The sequence below is a fragment of the Orcinus orca genome, chromosome 9 (genome assembly GCF_937001465.1).
Source record: "Orcinus orca chromosome 9, mOrcOrc1.1, whole genome shotgun sequence".
Classification (NCBI taxonomy): domain Eukaryota; kingdom Metazoa; phylum Chordata; class Mammalia; order Artiodactyla; family Delphinidae; genus Orcinus; species Orcinus orca.
The window spans coordinates 46,297,189-46,312,346 of NC_064567.1; the positions used below are offsets into that span (position 1 = coordinate 46,297,189).

A 15,158-nucleotide genomic window follows, 5' to 3' on the forward strand; every position below is an offset into this window, starting at 1 on the left:
TTTGAGTATATACCCAGAAGAACTGAAGGCAGAGTCTCAGATATTTTTACACCCGTGTTCATACCAGCATTATTTACAATAAGCAAAAGGTGGGAGCAAGCCAAGTCTCCGTCAATGAATGAATGGACAAACAAAATGGAGTATATCCAGGCAACGGAATATACAGCCTTAAAAAGGAAGGAAGTTCTGACACATGCTACAGCATAAGTGAACCTTGAGGACATTATGCTAAGTGAAATAAGCCACTCTCAAAAAGTCAAATATTATTTGATTCCACTTTTATGGGGTACCCAGAGTAGTCAGTCTCATAGAGGCAGAAAGTAGAATGGTGGTTGCCAGGGGCTAGGGGGGAAGGGGAATGGGGCATTACTGTTTAAGGGGTACAGAGTTTAAGTTTTGCAAGGTGATAAAAGAGTTCTGGAGACTGGTCACACAACACTGTGAACGTACTTAACACGACTGATCTGTACCCTTAAAAATGGTAAATTTTATGTTTATTTTACCAAATTTTTAAAAATCATCAGAATGGCTGGTGCCACCTATGCCGAGCATCTTTACTTTAAAGCCATAGACGCTCCACTAGAGGAGAGGGTGCCACTTAAGAAAAAAGCCAGCTCTTCCCACTCTGGTGACCTAGAAATGCCAGATTGCTTCCATGATTTTGTCTCCACGTGACAGGCAAAATGCAACTGAATGTCTCGTTCATGAAAATAGGACTTAGTTACCAGCGACGTGACCTGTGTCAAGGTCAGAGTAGATGATGGCCCCATTTACATGACAAGGAACTGCTGACTCTTTAAACTTTTTTCTCAGCTCTTTTTTTCACAAACTGTAAACTCCTGCAAAGCTCCAAGGTAACACAGCATGTATCTGTTTGCTAGGGCTGCCATAACAAAGGACCACAAACTGGGTTGCTTAAACAACAGGGATTTATCATCTCACAGTTCTGGAGGCTAGAAGTCCAAGATCAAGGTGTTGGCAGGGTTGGTTCCTCCTGAAGGCTGTGAGGGAGATTCTGTCCCACCTAGCTTCTGGTGGTTTGCTGGCAATCGTCAGCATTTCTTGGCTTGCAGAAGCATCACCCTAATCTCTCTTTTCATCTTCATATAGCATCCTCCCTGTGTATGTGTCTGTGTCCAAACTTCCCCTTTTTATAAGGACACCAGTCATATAGGGTGGATTGGGGTCCACCCTACTTCAGTAGGACCTCATCTTAACTTACATGCGCAACTCTATTCCCAAATAAGGCTACTTTCTGAGGTATGGGGTTAGGACTTCAAAATATGAATTTTTGGGGGCACAATTCAGTTCATAACAGAGCAGGTTCATGAAGGATGCCAAGCCTCCTGGAGCACAGTCTGAGAACCTGGAACATGCTTCTGGAGTCCACAGCCCGTCCCTTTAAGCTGCTCCCCTCGCCCCTCTAGGCACCACCTCTCCCACCCGGAACGCCATCAGGGGTGCCTAGAACTATGGCCACTTCACATACCTCTACAGTCAATGCCTTTAAAGTCCATCCTCCACTTTGTCGATTATCTTGGGCCATTGCTTTTTTTCCTCCAATCAGATGGGCCCTTTTGGTCATGAAAAAGCTTATCTGTGCCTCTACTAATAAAACAGCAGATAAAACAAGTCAGGTCCTTCACTAATTCAGTTGCAAAGCGTGTAGCAGCTAACTTTGAAGTTACTTTCTAGATGAGATTTATTTCAGGAGCATCTATGAATTTTAATTACTGCTCTCTCCTTGCTACCCAACCGCAGAGCCAGTGATCTGAGCTGCTCAGTGAATATCTGAATGGAATGCAGCCAGCGAGAGCTCTGTGTGTGACTGAACGTATAATAAACAAACCGCTTGTACCCTAGAGTGTGTGTGTGTGTGCGCGCGCATGTGCGCACATGCGTGCACTGATACCTTGGTCTCCTATGACCCCAGGGTTAAAGGCTAGCCCAGGGGTTATGTTACTCCATCTTCACCACTGTATGCTTAGATACATATCTATGCCCCCATTTTACAGATGAGGAAACTGAGGCATAGACTGGCTAAAATTGTTACTTCCCTTAACTTGTAAGATGCAAAATCGAGATTCAGAATCATGTTCTCCCTTAAGCCAACTTACCTATCAGGTAAACCTCGTCTCCCCTGTACCTGAAGACACTATAATGGCGATGGAGATGATTCCTGCTCCATATAGGAGAGTTTTTGAGGGTTTGCTTTGTTGAGGCGGCAGCGCTAAGTGCACTTTAGGTTGAAAGCGGTTCCACTTTAACACAAGTCAGCGTAATTTGTAAACAATACTCTGCCCATTTGATTTTAATAAAACTGAGTAAATATAGTGTTACCTACTTTTTACAGAATGCATTTGAGAAAGTTTTTCCCTTGGTTGGTTTTCCCAAATACCCATTTGTTTAGTTAGCTACAAAAGCGTTGGTGCTGGTGACCATCGATAGGCTTTAACGAGTGAATGGCTAGAAGCGTTCCCACTTATTAAAGTTTATTGGGTACAAAGAAATAAATTTGCAGAGGGAACATCAATAAATATAAAATACACGTGAAACACTGGGGGAGTCACAGACCACAGCGCCAGCAAGCATACGCGAGGATGGGAGGGGCGCTACATTTGAGTTTGTGGTCTAGGGGTGAAGGCTTTGTCCTGCCGGAGGCCGGCACCGTGAGAGTTCAAAGGGCAAGAATTCAGTGATGGGTCTGGAGGAGGGATGTGATCCCAGGTTCCTGAAATTTCTCCCTAATTGCAATTTTTGGTTTCTCCTCATTCCTTCCCTCTGTCCTTGAATGGTTTTATTTTGAATTTCCATCCCAGCGGTGCAGAACATTAATGTGTAAACACCTCATCAGGGCAGGCAGTCTACTCTGAAGGTGGAACAGCCTTGGTCTAGCACCTCCTTAATCATGATCATTAAAACCCCTGTAATTATTCTGTACACCTGAGAGAGAGGTGGAGTGGATACTGTAATAAACAGAAGTTCTGACCTTCTGGAAACCTTGCAGAACCAAAAAACCAAATCAGGTATGCCCATAGCTGATGACCTGCAAAAGCTTCTTTTCCATTGATTTAGCTGTTACAACTTGGCATGATTTATTCCCCAGGGAAGGGAACTTGACCTCGCTCAGTGGCTTCTGTCTGGAATGAGAAAGCATAACAGTGATGGAGGACACCATCTTAGTCTCCACTCCAGACAGCAGCTAGGTTGGGTGTACTATCATGTTTGCCAAAACACTCCTAACGGCTACCTGTCGTGGATGGCGTGTTCCGGGCATTACATCCTTGAGGTGTGAGTGCACGAGTGGGCTATTTCAAAGGAAACTTACTTTTCACTGCTCTTCCCACTTCTGCCTCCCTGATTTCCTTTACTCTGCAGCTATTTTGAGCACAGACGAGGGATCAGTCTGTTTCCTCCTATTTTCTCTCCTTCCTCTGTCACAGCTTTTCCACCAAGGATGGGGTCATGCAGCAAGCAAAAACACACTGCCATTCCCTTGCCAGCTCCCCAAAAAGGGTGTGAGAGGACAGGTCACAGCCAGTCCTGAGCCGGTCCATAGTCAGGGCTGGCTGAACTCACACACTTCTCCCCACCTAGAAAGGTGCCACCACAGGGACTGGGGGACTCTTAGACCAATTAGGTTCTCGGGCTCGGAAGGCAGCTAGGATTTGCCTGATGGGTGGCTCCAGGTTCCCTAAGGGTGGGCGTGGGGCACTGATATTCGAGGCAGATATTTCAGAATACATTTCAGTCTATACTTTCCGTGTCATGTTTTTCACAAAAACCCTGCACTCAGAGGAGGAAAAAAAAGAGCTCTGAGACAGAATTAGGAATTTACTCATGATGACTTACACAGGTTTCTAACTTGCAGGGAAAATACTGAAATCTCATACAGCTCACCTCACCTTGTCTGCCAGGATGAGGCTGGGAACTTGGAGGGACAGGAGGACCGTCATGCAGACATGGGCACGAGGGGCAGTGTAAACAGTAAGAGCATTGGCTACTTGCAGGATCATTCAGATACAAAAGGGGCCCTGTGGTTGGTGTTGGAGAGGCCAAGCCCGCTCTTGCCTTTGACTTGTGTTATGTTTACATTAGGAAGCAAAAGAATCCCTGTACTGCAAGACGGGAGCGAGACGTGGCATCTCGTTCACTGGAGGCCGTGTGGCATCGTCTGGGTGTGGCGACACATTGCTCTCTGTGAGCCGCGTCATTTATAAGGCATTATCTGGTTTGATTTTGCAGTTTGTGTGATGAGACTAGAAAATCATGCCAATAAGAAGCTGTTGTAGATACTATGACTTTGGGAAACTAAGGAATCTTCTAAAAATGGTTCCGAATCTAGGGAGGGCCAGCCTGCACGCGTATTAACAGTCATGGAATGGACACTCTGTGGTGGGGTCAGGGCTGTCATCTGTGCTGACAGATGAATGCCAAGATGCATTTTAAACAATGGAGAAATGATGTGTGTGTTTTGTAAATTACTCAAATAAAAATCGACTATAATACTGATTTAAAGCCTGTGCAAATCACGTATTTACAATAAATAAATGCTCCATGCAGAGCCTGTATGTCAACTGAATTACAACTTGAGAAGGGTGAGGTCTGACGTTCTCCTGGGGATGTCCACCCCGCCATATGGACCCCCAGGTGGCTCACAGGACGTTGGCTTCATCTGTCTTCTCACCGGAGTGTCTTCAGCGGTAACTGTGGAAACACGACAGTGTTATCAGGTGGGGTCAGAAGACTCACAGCACATAAATGACACAGGCAGTGAAGCTTTCCCTCATGCATGCAAGGCTGCCAGGGTCTTAAGGTCCCATCATACGTAAGGTGCTTATTTTCACCCAGGAGGTCCTGGGTGGAAAAGGAATGAAAAGTGTAGCTTGTGGCAGGTGGGGACCTAACCCCATCAAAAACATTTAAGGGATCAAGCACCAGCAGACTCACTTGACGGGAAGCTCAAGAAAAGCAAAGAACTTGGTGGCGATCCCAAGACAAGGCAACAGAAAACAGAGAAAGGGTCCCAGGCTTTCAGATTTCAGAGCTCCCAGCCTTGCACGGATCACTTGGGCTCTGTACCCATAAAAGAAGAGCACCCCCAGGGTGCTGTTCACCATGTCTGGAACCCCGTGATTTCTCTGGGCGATTTCTTTTTGCCTCACTGAAGTGAAAATGAATTAAGATGGTGTCCAGCTAGACATAAAGAAGATCTTCTTGACAATGGGATGCCCAAGAGAGACTTAACAGTTCATCCTTGACTAGACTTTATGGGCTCAGGGATTTAGATGTGTGCCTGCCATGAGGTCAGGGACCAGACCGTGCATAATGTCCCATCGTGCTTGCCACGTCTGAAGGTGAGGGTCACTCCTGTCCTGTCAATTCTAACATGCCAGGCAAAGCAGTGAGGTACAGTGGAAGGAGCACTGGACGAGGAGTCAGAGGTCTGCGAACGTGACCTTGACCTTGGGTGAGTTCCTTAACCTCTTGGAGCTTGGTTTTCTCATATGGAAAAAGTTTGCATTAAAGGTATCTCTCCAGCTTATACCACAGAGTTGCTAAAAGGAGCAAATGAAATAACATATGCAAGTTATCTAAACTATATAAAGAGCTATATAATGTAGGAGATGTTATTTTGATTATTACTATATCTTTCTGATCACAGGAGTAATGTATTTATTATGGAACATTCAGAAATTGCAGAAATGCCCCCTAAGAAGTCAAAATCAGCCATCAGCTGGCAGAGTGAATGCCTGTGAACAATTTTGTGTATATTTTTCCTGTCTTCTTTTTTCCTCTGTATACATACTTTCTCTGAACTGCAATCATACACCCAGTTTTGAACCTACAGTCATCTGAGAATGGTCATTGCAATTCTTGGATTAGCCATGGTGAGAAAGGGGAGAAGTGCTTGTCCTTCAGGGAGCTCATCCCCACTTCCAGTAACCTAAGTTCCTTCTTTCTCACGTCTCTTTCCTTGAGGTTCTGATCTAACAGCAGGCCACCCCTTTTGTTACACGGCACTGTGAAACAGGAGGAGGCCAGGGTGGACGGAATGCATGTTTTCAAAGAAACGAAGGGCCTTTAAAGATGAGACCCTGTCATCTGCGGTGAGAGATGTCATCTCCGCCCAGGTTAGAAAACACTGTGTCCAAGTTGCCTCGTGTGAGCACGAGGGCATTTCTTCAAAGACTCATAATTATGACACAAGCACCTCTCTGGTTCCCCCGATCCCCTCCCCCCAGCCTTCCTCTAGCCACCAGCAAAATTTGTGGCTACATTTGGTCAAAAGAAATGATAATGTTGGGGACTTCCCTGGCAGTCCAGTGGTTAAGACACCGTGCTTCCGCTGCAGAGGGCATGGGTTCAATCCCTGGTCAGGGAACTAATATCCCACATGCTGTGCAGTGTGGCCAAAAATAAAATAAAGTAAAAATTAAAAAAATAAGTAAATGATAATGTCGATGGGAGAAAAAACCCCAGGGTGCTATGAGAAACCATGTATTCTATAGACGAGAGAGAACACCAAATTATGTTTTATACATGTTACAGAGCTCTCCTCTCAGGCTTCTCAGGCCACAGTAACGAGGGAAGAATGATGGGAGCGAACGGGGTGATGGTTGCAGAGTGATTCCCAAGGGGTTCTGTGTTGCCAAAGCTGCTTCTGTGTGTGGTGGTGATTCCAGAGAAGCTCCCCCCTTTCACTCTTCAGGTTTTGAAATTGTGTTTCATCCCAGCTGGAAACAAAGGTACCCCTATGGCTTTCCCTGAGGAAAACCAGGAGGCTGTTCAGAGGAAAGCACACCCTCAACATTTCTGTGCTCCCTGAGGTTTCCCAGTTTCACACTCAGAGACCAGAGGGCCGTGTTACCTGAGCATTTCTGCCTTTGATGTCATCGGAGCTCTGGCCGGCCGCCTCAGTGTGGAGCCAGGGACCAGGTGTGCGGCCTGAAAGACACAGGAACCATCCCACCATCTGCTGGCCCAGGGCCGGCTATGTGCTTCACGGAGAAAGTCTGGCTAAACCGGCACTTAGGGCAATGGTACAGGAACCAAGGGTAATGTAAGTCGGTCAACCTGAAACCCTCGGGCTCCTGGCCCTAGACTGTGCGTTTCTACCCACCGCCTCTATGTCACACACTGTGGATACAGAGGCGTCACGTCCACAGAGCTGGGAGGAGAACAAGTGATGAAGGCCTCTCATCTAAACGCAGGTGCGAGCTTCTCAGCTCTGAACACAGCATCAGCTGCAGACTCGCTCGTGTGTCCTGGCCCCAAATGTGCCGGCGTCGTGCTAGGGTTGCTTAAAAAAGGAGTGAAAGTGTGTGCTGACATAGCTCAGACCCTGTTCCATGAGGCTCCAACTCTCTAAAACATATTCAGTTTAAATATTACACAAGTTACATATGAATATAGTCTCATAATTAAGACTTCAAAGAATATAGAAAAGATAATAGGGAAAAAATACCCCCTCAAGTGCTTCCTCTCTGCCTGCCCTTCTCTCTAATCCCAATTAATTATCCCGGAGTTGCCTCTGCTAAAAGTCTGCTGTTTATCCCTCCAGCTCTGTTTTTCTTTTTGACACTTACTTACATAGACATGTGTACACATAGATACATGGTTTGGTTGGTCTAGCCAAGTTTTAAATCCACATTCCTAGGAATTCCAGAACTTTTCCTGTGAGTCAGGTGATCCAAATGGTGTCCCTGTGTCTCCTCTGCTGCATTTGGTACAAGACTTTTCTGTCTGCTTCTGTCACAGGCTAGGAATTAAATAACCATGTCCCAAAGCCCTCCCAACAATTCACGTTGCTGTGCTACTTACAAAGCAACATGAAAAGCAGAAATATCAGTCCCAGATTATTTATGATAGTGAAAAGCTGATAATAACCTGTATTCAACAACAGTGTTTAGGAAATCTAGGGTTCATTATCGTATGATGGAGCACCAAGAAGCCGTCTGAATGTCTACAAAGGCTCAAATAATTTGGGGTGATGTTTGAAATGTAGGACAAAAAAGCAGGCTAGAAACTGTATACATAGCAAGATGTCAACTATTTTAAAAAATCCTTTTAAAAAATGTAAATAAGATACTGAATTGATTCCTTTTGGATTTACTGCTTTTTAAAAACTCTTAAAAATACTCTTCAAGTTTTCTACAATGGGCATATAAGTCATCTTAAGAATCTGTTACGGTAAGATATAGTTTTTTAAATGAACTGCCACATAGAAGGGTCTCTACACCTTACAAAACATTAATCCAATGGACACTATAATTTTCATTAAAATACTTTTAAAATTACTGAGTGCACTTGTTCTAGGATGAAGATATTTTTGGACCAATGGCATAGGGAGTACTAGGTTTTTAGTCAGATTTACAACTGAGCAAAAAGTAAAGAGACACTGATACACAGCCCCTGACCGAATTCCACGCGGCAATATGGCCTTGACACTATTGTTCTTAGATTTACGAAACTCCAGTCTACTAAAGAAAAGCCTTCCTCTAGACCAGGGTGGCTCTACTGACATTTGGGGCTGGAAAATTCTTTGTTGTGGGGTGTTGCCTGTGTGCTGTAAGCAGTTTCACAGCATCCCTGGTCTTTACCCACTAGACGCCACTAGCACATGCCCCAGACCATCTGTATCAACAAAAAAGGTCTCCAGACAGTGCTGAATATCCCCTGGGGGGCAAAATCCCCCACTTGGAGAACGACTGGGCGACGAAACAGGCTTCTCCATGGGTAAGCAGTGCCCACTAGTTTTCATAAATACGACTGGAAACAACAGAGCTAAGGAGAATCAATTTCTTCTTAAAACAGAAAGGAAAACTCTGCACCTTGTTGTAAAAGAAATTTCACTGCTGCTAGAATGTGTGGCTGAGAGTTGCCAGGGTTACCCAGGATGCTTTTAATCCAAATATCTCCTTGGGGGGTTTTCCCTTACGAGATGCCACTAGAATCTCTTAGAATTAAACTGTAGAGCCCTTCTGCTTGAAACAGTCCTTCACACGGGCTGTTTGCCCACAGAAGAGTATTTCAGATTTGCTAAAATGGCGGTTTTCAAACTTTTGGTACCACAGCGCACAGTAAGAAATCTCTTTCCCATCTCTATCCAGTCACACGCGTCTACTGCATGCAGAGCAGCCCAAGGGACCGCTGCTGCTGCCCCCTAGTAACCAGATGGTGCCTCTTCCCCCAGTTATCAACACACTGTGTTGCAGAAGCTGCTGGCTACAGAGCAGCCGGATAGGAAAGACTTCGCTAAACTGTGGGGCTTAAAGAAGAAAGTCTGTGCTTCGGCTGGAGGAGCAGAGGCCTGAGGGCCATGCTGGTTTCCAACTTTATTTTTTGTCACTTGTAAACCAAGCCAGGCTTGTACCTTTTCTCAGACAGAGATATATTTTCAGGTCAAAAAAGAAAAAAAAAAATCCGTTCTGTAGCCGACCAACAAGAGGCTGAATACTGCAGGGCTTGGAAAACACCCAGAAAGGATTTGCAAACTTGGTTGGCCATCAAAGCTGGGTCTCCCAGGACCCCTCCCAGTCTTGGAGTACAATTCCAGGGGCTGGGTGAGGAGAAAGTGGACTCCTAGGAGAAGCACATCTAACCGTCATCTCTGGGCCAACTCGGTCTCTCTCTAAGGTAGGGTCCACATGGCATAAGGTGGAGAGTAGTAGGTATGGTGCAGAGAACCAAGCTGTGTATCTGAAACAAATGGGATGCTGCATACACCGGCCTCACGTGCAGAGAAGGAATGTTGGCCAGACCACGACAAGAACGGCAGATGGTTAGATGAAATCAAAAGCACAGTTCTCTGTGACTGGGAACATTTCACTGGCAACGCTAACTGTATGACACAGACATTAAGTGGAACGGTAATTTCTGTTTCCCTTCCCATCCCCAAAGCAGCGCAACAGACAGGAAACGGTTGAAAAACAGAGGAGAATGTTGTTACTAGGTGATTTCAGTGCGGATTTCAGTGCGGGGATGAATACATGGGCTGGGCCAGAGTGAGGGTGCCCTCAGCAGTCTTCCCCAGGGTTCTGTATGTTGTGTGATGCTTGTTTACAGAAGGGGTGGACAAAATAATTAGCTACTAAAGGTATCTGAAAAAGGCCTGAGAAAATCTGGTTAAAATGTTAAACCTTGTATTGCTACTGATGGGAGTAGTTGTTTTTATATCTTTTAAAAATAATAAAAAGATTCTGCTAAAAAATATATTTATCCAGAAAGATGTTGATTTGAACTTTAGAAAGGAACATGGAATCATCATTTTCCCTTTTCAATACAGAGCCACTGAGTTCTGTTGGTAGCTCCCTTTCTAATGTCAAGTTCATCCTTTCCTCTCAAGTGAGCCTAGGGCATGTAGTGGGGTCTTCCTAGGCCTCTGCATGGAGACTCCTCACTCAAGAAGTCGTGGAACACACCCTTGGATTGGTTCTATGCTGTTCCAGTATTTTGGGCAGCCAACATGATACTATACATAGAGAATCCTAAAGATGCTACCAGAAAACTACTAGAGCTAATCAATGAATTTAGTAAAGTAGCAGGATACAAAATTAATGCACAGAAATCTCTGGCATTCCTATACACTAATAATGAAAAATCTGAAAGTGAAATCAAGAAAACACTCCCATTTACCATTGCAACAAAAAGAATAAAATATCTAGGAATAAACCTACCTAAGGAGACAAAAGACCTCTATGCAGAAAATTATAAGACACTGATGAAAGAAATTAAAGATGATACAAATAGATGGAGAGATACACCATGTTCTTGGATTGGAAGAATCAACATTGTGAAAATGACTCGACTACCCAAAGCAATCTACAGATTCAATGCAATCCCTATCAAACTATCACTGGCATTTTTCACAGAACTAGAACAAAAAATTTCACAATTTGTATGGAAACACAAAAGACCCTGAATAGCCAAAGCAATGTTGAGAACAAAAAACAGAGCTGGAGGAATCAGGCTCCCTGACTTCAGACTATACTACAAAGCTACAGCAATCAAGACAGTATGGTACTGGCACAAAAACGGAAAGATAGATCAATGGGACAGGATAGAAAGCCCAGAGATAAACCCACGCACATATGGTCACCTTATCTTTTTTTTTTTTTTTTTTTGGTACACAGGCCTCTCACTGCTGTGGCCTCTCCCGTTGCGGAGCACAGGCTCCGGACGCACAGGCTCAGCGGCCATGTCTCACGGGCCCAGCCGCTCCGCGGCATGTGGGATCCTCCCAGACCGGGGCACGAACCCGTGTCCCCTGCATCACCAGGCAGACCCTCAACCACTGCGCCACCAGGGAAGCCCTGGTCACCTTATCTTTGATAAAGGAGGCAGGAATGTACAGTGGAGAAAGGACAGCCTCTTCAATAAGTGGTGCTGGGAAAACTGGACAGGTACATGTAAAAGTATGAGATTAGATCACTCCCTAACACCATGCACAAAAATCAGCTCAAAATGGATTAAAGACCTAAGTGTAAGGCCAGAAACTATCAAACTCTTAGAGGAAAACATAGGCAGAACACTCAATGACAGAAATCACAGCAAGATCCTTCTTGACCCACCTCCTAGAGAAATGGAAATAAAAACAAAAATAAACAAATGGGACCTAATGAAACTTCAAAGCTTTTGCGCAGCAAAGGAAACCATAAACAAGACCAAAAGACAACCCTCAGAATGGGAGAAAATATTTGCAAATGAAGCAACTGACAAAGGATTAATATCCAAAATTTACAAGCAGCTCATGCAGCTCAATATCAAAAAAACAAACAACCCAATCCAAAAATGGGCAGAAGACCTAAATAGGCATTTCTCCAAAGAAGATATACAGACTGCCAACAAACACATGAAAGAATGCTCATCTTCATTAATCATTAGAGAAATGCTAATCAAAACTACAATGAGATATCATCTCACACCAGTCAGAATGGCCATCATCAAAAACTCTAGAAACAATAAATGCTGGAGAGGGTGTGGAGAAAGGGAACACTCTTGCACTGCTGGTGGGAATGTGAATTGGTACAGCCACTATGGAGAACAGTATGGAGGTTCCTTAAAAAACTACAAATAGAACTACCATATGACCCAGCAATCCCACTACTGGGCATATACCCTGAGAAAACCATAATTCAAAAAGAGTCATGTACCAAAATGTTCACTGCAGATCTATTTAAAATAGCCCGGAGATGGAAACAACCTAAGTGTCCATCATCGGATGAATGGATAAAGAAGATGTGGCACATATATACAATGGAATATTACTCAGCCATAAAAGGAAATGAAATTGAGCTATTTGTAATGAGGTGGATGGACCTAGAGTCTGTCATGCAGAGTGAAGTAAGTCAGAAAGAAAAAGACAAATACCGTATGCTAACACATATATATGCAATTTAAGGGGAAAAAAATGTCATGAAGAACCTAGGGGTAAGACAGGAATAAAGACACAGACCTAGTAGAGAATGGACTTGAGGCTATGGGGAGGGGGAAGGGTAAGCTGTGACAAAGCGAGAGAGTGGCATGGACATATATACACTACCAAACGTAAAATAGATAGCTAGTGGGAAGCAGCTGCATAGCTGCATAGCACAGGGAGATCAGCTCGGTGCTTTGTGACCACCTAGAGGGGTGGGATAGGGAGGGTGGGAGGGAGGGAGATGCAAGAGGGAAGAGATATGGGAACATATGTATATGTGTAACTGATTCACTTTGTTATAAAGCAGAAACTAACACACCATTGTAAAGCAATTATACTCGAATAAAGATGTAAAAAAATAAATAAAGTTCATGGATCTGAAAAAAAAATAAAAACAAAATAAAAAAAAAAAGAACAAGCCTGGGGTTCTCTTAGGTGACATGGAACAAAGAACCTCACCTCAAGCCCCGGCTTTGCCACCAGCTGTGACCAGAGGCAGATCACCCTACTTCTGCCTCAGTTATTTCAGTCTGACCTGAAGGAGCTGGGCTGGAAAACCTCATAGGGCCTTCCCTGTTCTAATGCTGGAAGCCTCTCACGGTCTCTAACTAAAGGAAATGACAGGTTTCACTGGAAATGATAATTCTAGTATCTGCCAGGGCTACGCCTCAGAAATTGCTTACCTGGCCTTTCCTCTCCTTCCTTGCTGTCACTGCCATAGTTGACGTTGGCCTGAGGGACCCACGTCCCCCTCGTAGAGAACTTACATTGTCACCCTACACACCTCGGGGCACTCAGACCAGGGGTGGGCTAATCATAGTCTCTCTGTCAATAATTTGGAATTTTAAAATTAGTTTTAATGCTTATTAAAAGTAATATATATTTATTATAGAACACTTGGACAAAATAGTGAAGCATAAGGAAAATAAAAATCACCCAGCATTCCACCATTGAGGGCTAACCACTTTTAACACTGTACTGGATATATTTCTAGCCTCTTCTCTCTTTCCTTTATTTGGTCCACTTTTCCCTCTCCATATAAATTCATGAAATATTTTCTTTTTAAAATTAAATTTAGGTTTTATTTAATGTAATTTTAGTATGCCAGGTTTTTTTGTTTTGTTTTCTCATGGGAGCATTGGCATTTTCCCATGTCACTAAATATTCAACAGCGCTATTATAACAGATGCAGAACATTCCATCCTGTGGCTCTGCACTAATTAATTTATTTATTGTTGGATATTTGTGCTGTTTTCAAATTTCTTCTGTAAATGGTTTAGCAATGTAGATATGTGTGGATATTGTTAATTATTAATTCAACAAGTGGTTACTGAGTGTCTGTGTGCCTGGCCTCAGGCCAGGAGCTGATGGTAGACCAGTGAATAAAAATGGATGCCGTCTCTGCCCTCCAGGGCCTTATACTGTACTGGGGAAGACAGGTAAATATATAACATGTCAGGAGGTGATAGATGCCTTGAAGAAAACGATAAGGCAGCATAAAGAGAGCACAAGTGATAGGACAGGAAGTGCTGTTACTTTATCTGTAGTGGTCATCAGGGAAGGCCATAAGCAGGGGTGCAGTCACCAGTAATAATCAGGTGTGGCTAAGGTAAGTGCACCAGGGCAGAGGTCCTTACTGCCTAACTGCCCTCCACAAGGGCGAAAGACACACCCTGGCACTGGCGTTGTCTTCTGATTCTCTCAGTCTTGGGACGTCCAAGAGCTGTTAACGTTGCTGCATGAACCACCAAGAGCTGTTAACATTACTGCAGTGCTTGGTGGAGAAGTTTCTCTGCTAATGGGAATAATGATAGCTAGTTGTGCTACAGGTATAAAGTAACTCTATTTTAATAAAAGACCTAAAGGAGGCAGGGGGTAAGTCTCGCGGATACCTGAGGAAAGTGGCCCATAGAAGGAAGGGCAAGTGCAAAGAGCCCAGAGATGGGGGGTGTGCTTGGAGCATTCTACACATTGTAGGTGGTCCATGCTGTTGGAGGGAAGTGACGATGGGGAGAGTGGCGGCAATGGGCAGTTCATGTGGGTCTTAGAAGCCATGATGGGAATTTCTGATTGACTTGGAGGGAGATGGGAATTCACTGGAGGATTGTAAGCAGGGGCAGCCTGACTGGGCTTTAGAGGAATCACTTCGGGCTGCCGTGTGGAGCAGGGACACCGGTTAGCAGGTGCTTGCAGCATCCAGGTGAGAAACGACAGTGGCTTCAGCCAGAGGTGAGTGACAGAGGACACGTGATCAGATTGGGGCTGCATTTCCAAGGGGGAGGTCCCAGAATTTACTGGGAAATTGGATGTGGGAGCAGAAGAGAAAAAAAGAAGCCAAATACGATTCTAAGGTTTTTGGTATGACAAAAAATGGAGGAGCAGTGGGCTTGCAGTGGGAGGAGAGGGGAGAAAGGGGGCAGCCAGAAAATCTAAGCAAAGAAGCGCTTCAGGAGGAGGGTGTGATGGACTGCAGCTGACGCCTCTGACCCCTGGACTTGGCCACGTTCAGGTCCACTGGTAGCCTTGCCAAGGGCTCCTTCTATGGCGTGAAGGGAGAAGGCCTGAGAGGACGGGGAGAGGAGATGGTGTTGCCTGTAAGAAGAGCAGAGAAATGGCCCAGGGGAGGTCAAGGGAGATTTTTTTTTATATATAAATATCTGGTAAGATTAAAAAAAAATGTTTTTGGCCGTGCCATGTGGTTTGCAGGATCTTAGTTCTCCGACCTGGTATTGAACCT

The 15,158-nt window shown here is 44.5% G+C and overlaps 2 protein-coding genes across 5 annotated transcripts in view; one reads left to right on the forward strand and one right to left on the reverse strand.

Moving 5' to 3' along the window:
• The window catches only part of SCRN1 (secernin 1), a 62,017-nt gene extending 57,505 nt beyond the window's left edge, over positions 1-4,512 (forward strand). The window contains exon 8 of the mRNA XM_004265680.3: positions 4,099-4,512. The gene's annotated coding sequence lies outside the window, so the exon portion shown is untranslated. The remainder of the gene's footprint in view (positions 1-4,098) is intronic.
• Positions 2,476-15,158, reverse strand: part of WIPF3 (WAS/WASL interacting protein family member 3) — a 119,073-nt gene continuing 106,390 nt past the window's right edge. For 3 of the 4 annotated variants that reach the window (XM_049714859.1, XM_012531510.3, XM_033420598.2), the window contains 2 exons: positions 6,872-6,948; positions 2,476-4,707 (listed from right to left, as the gene is read on the reverse strand). In XM_049714859.1, the coding sequence (XP_049570816.1) occupies positions 4,684-4,707; positions 6,872-6,948 (101 nt within the window). In that variant the 3' untranslated portion in view covers positions 2,476-4,683. Of the gene's footprint in view, positions 4,708-6,871; positions 6,949-12,612; positions 15,014-15,158 lie in introns of those variants that run through there. The other variant, XM_049714860.1, reaches the window with a different exon arrangement.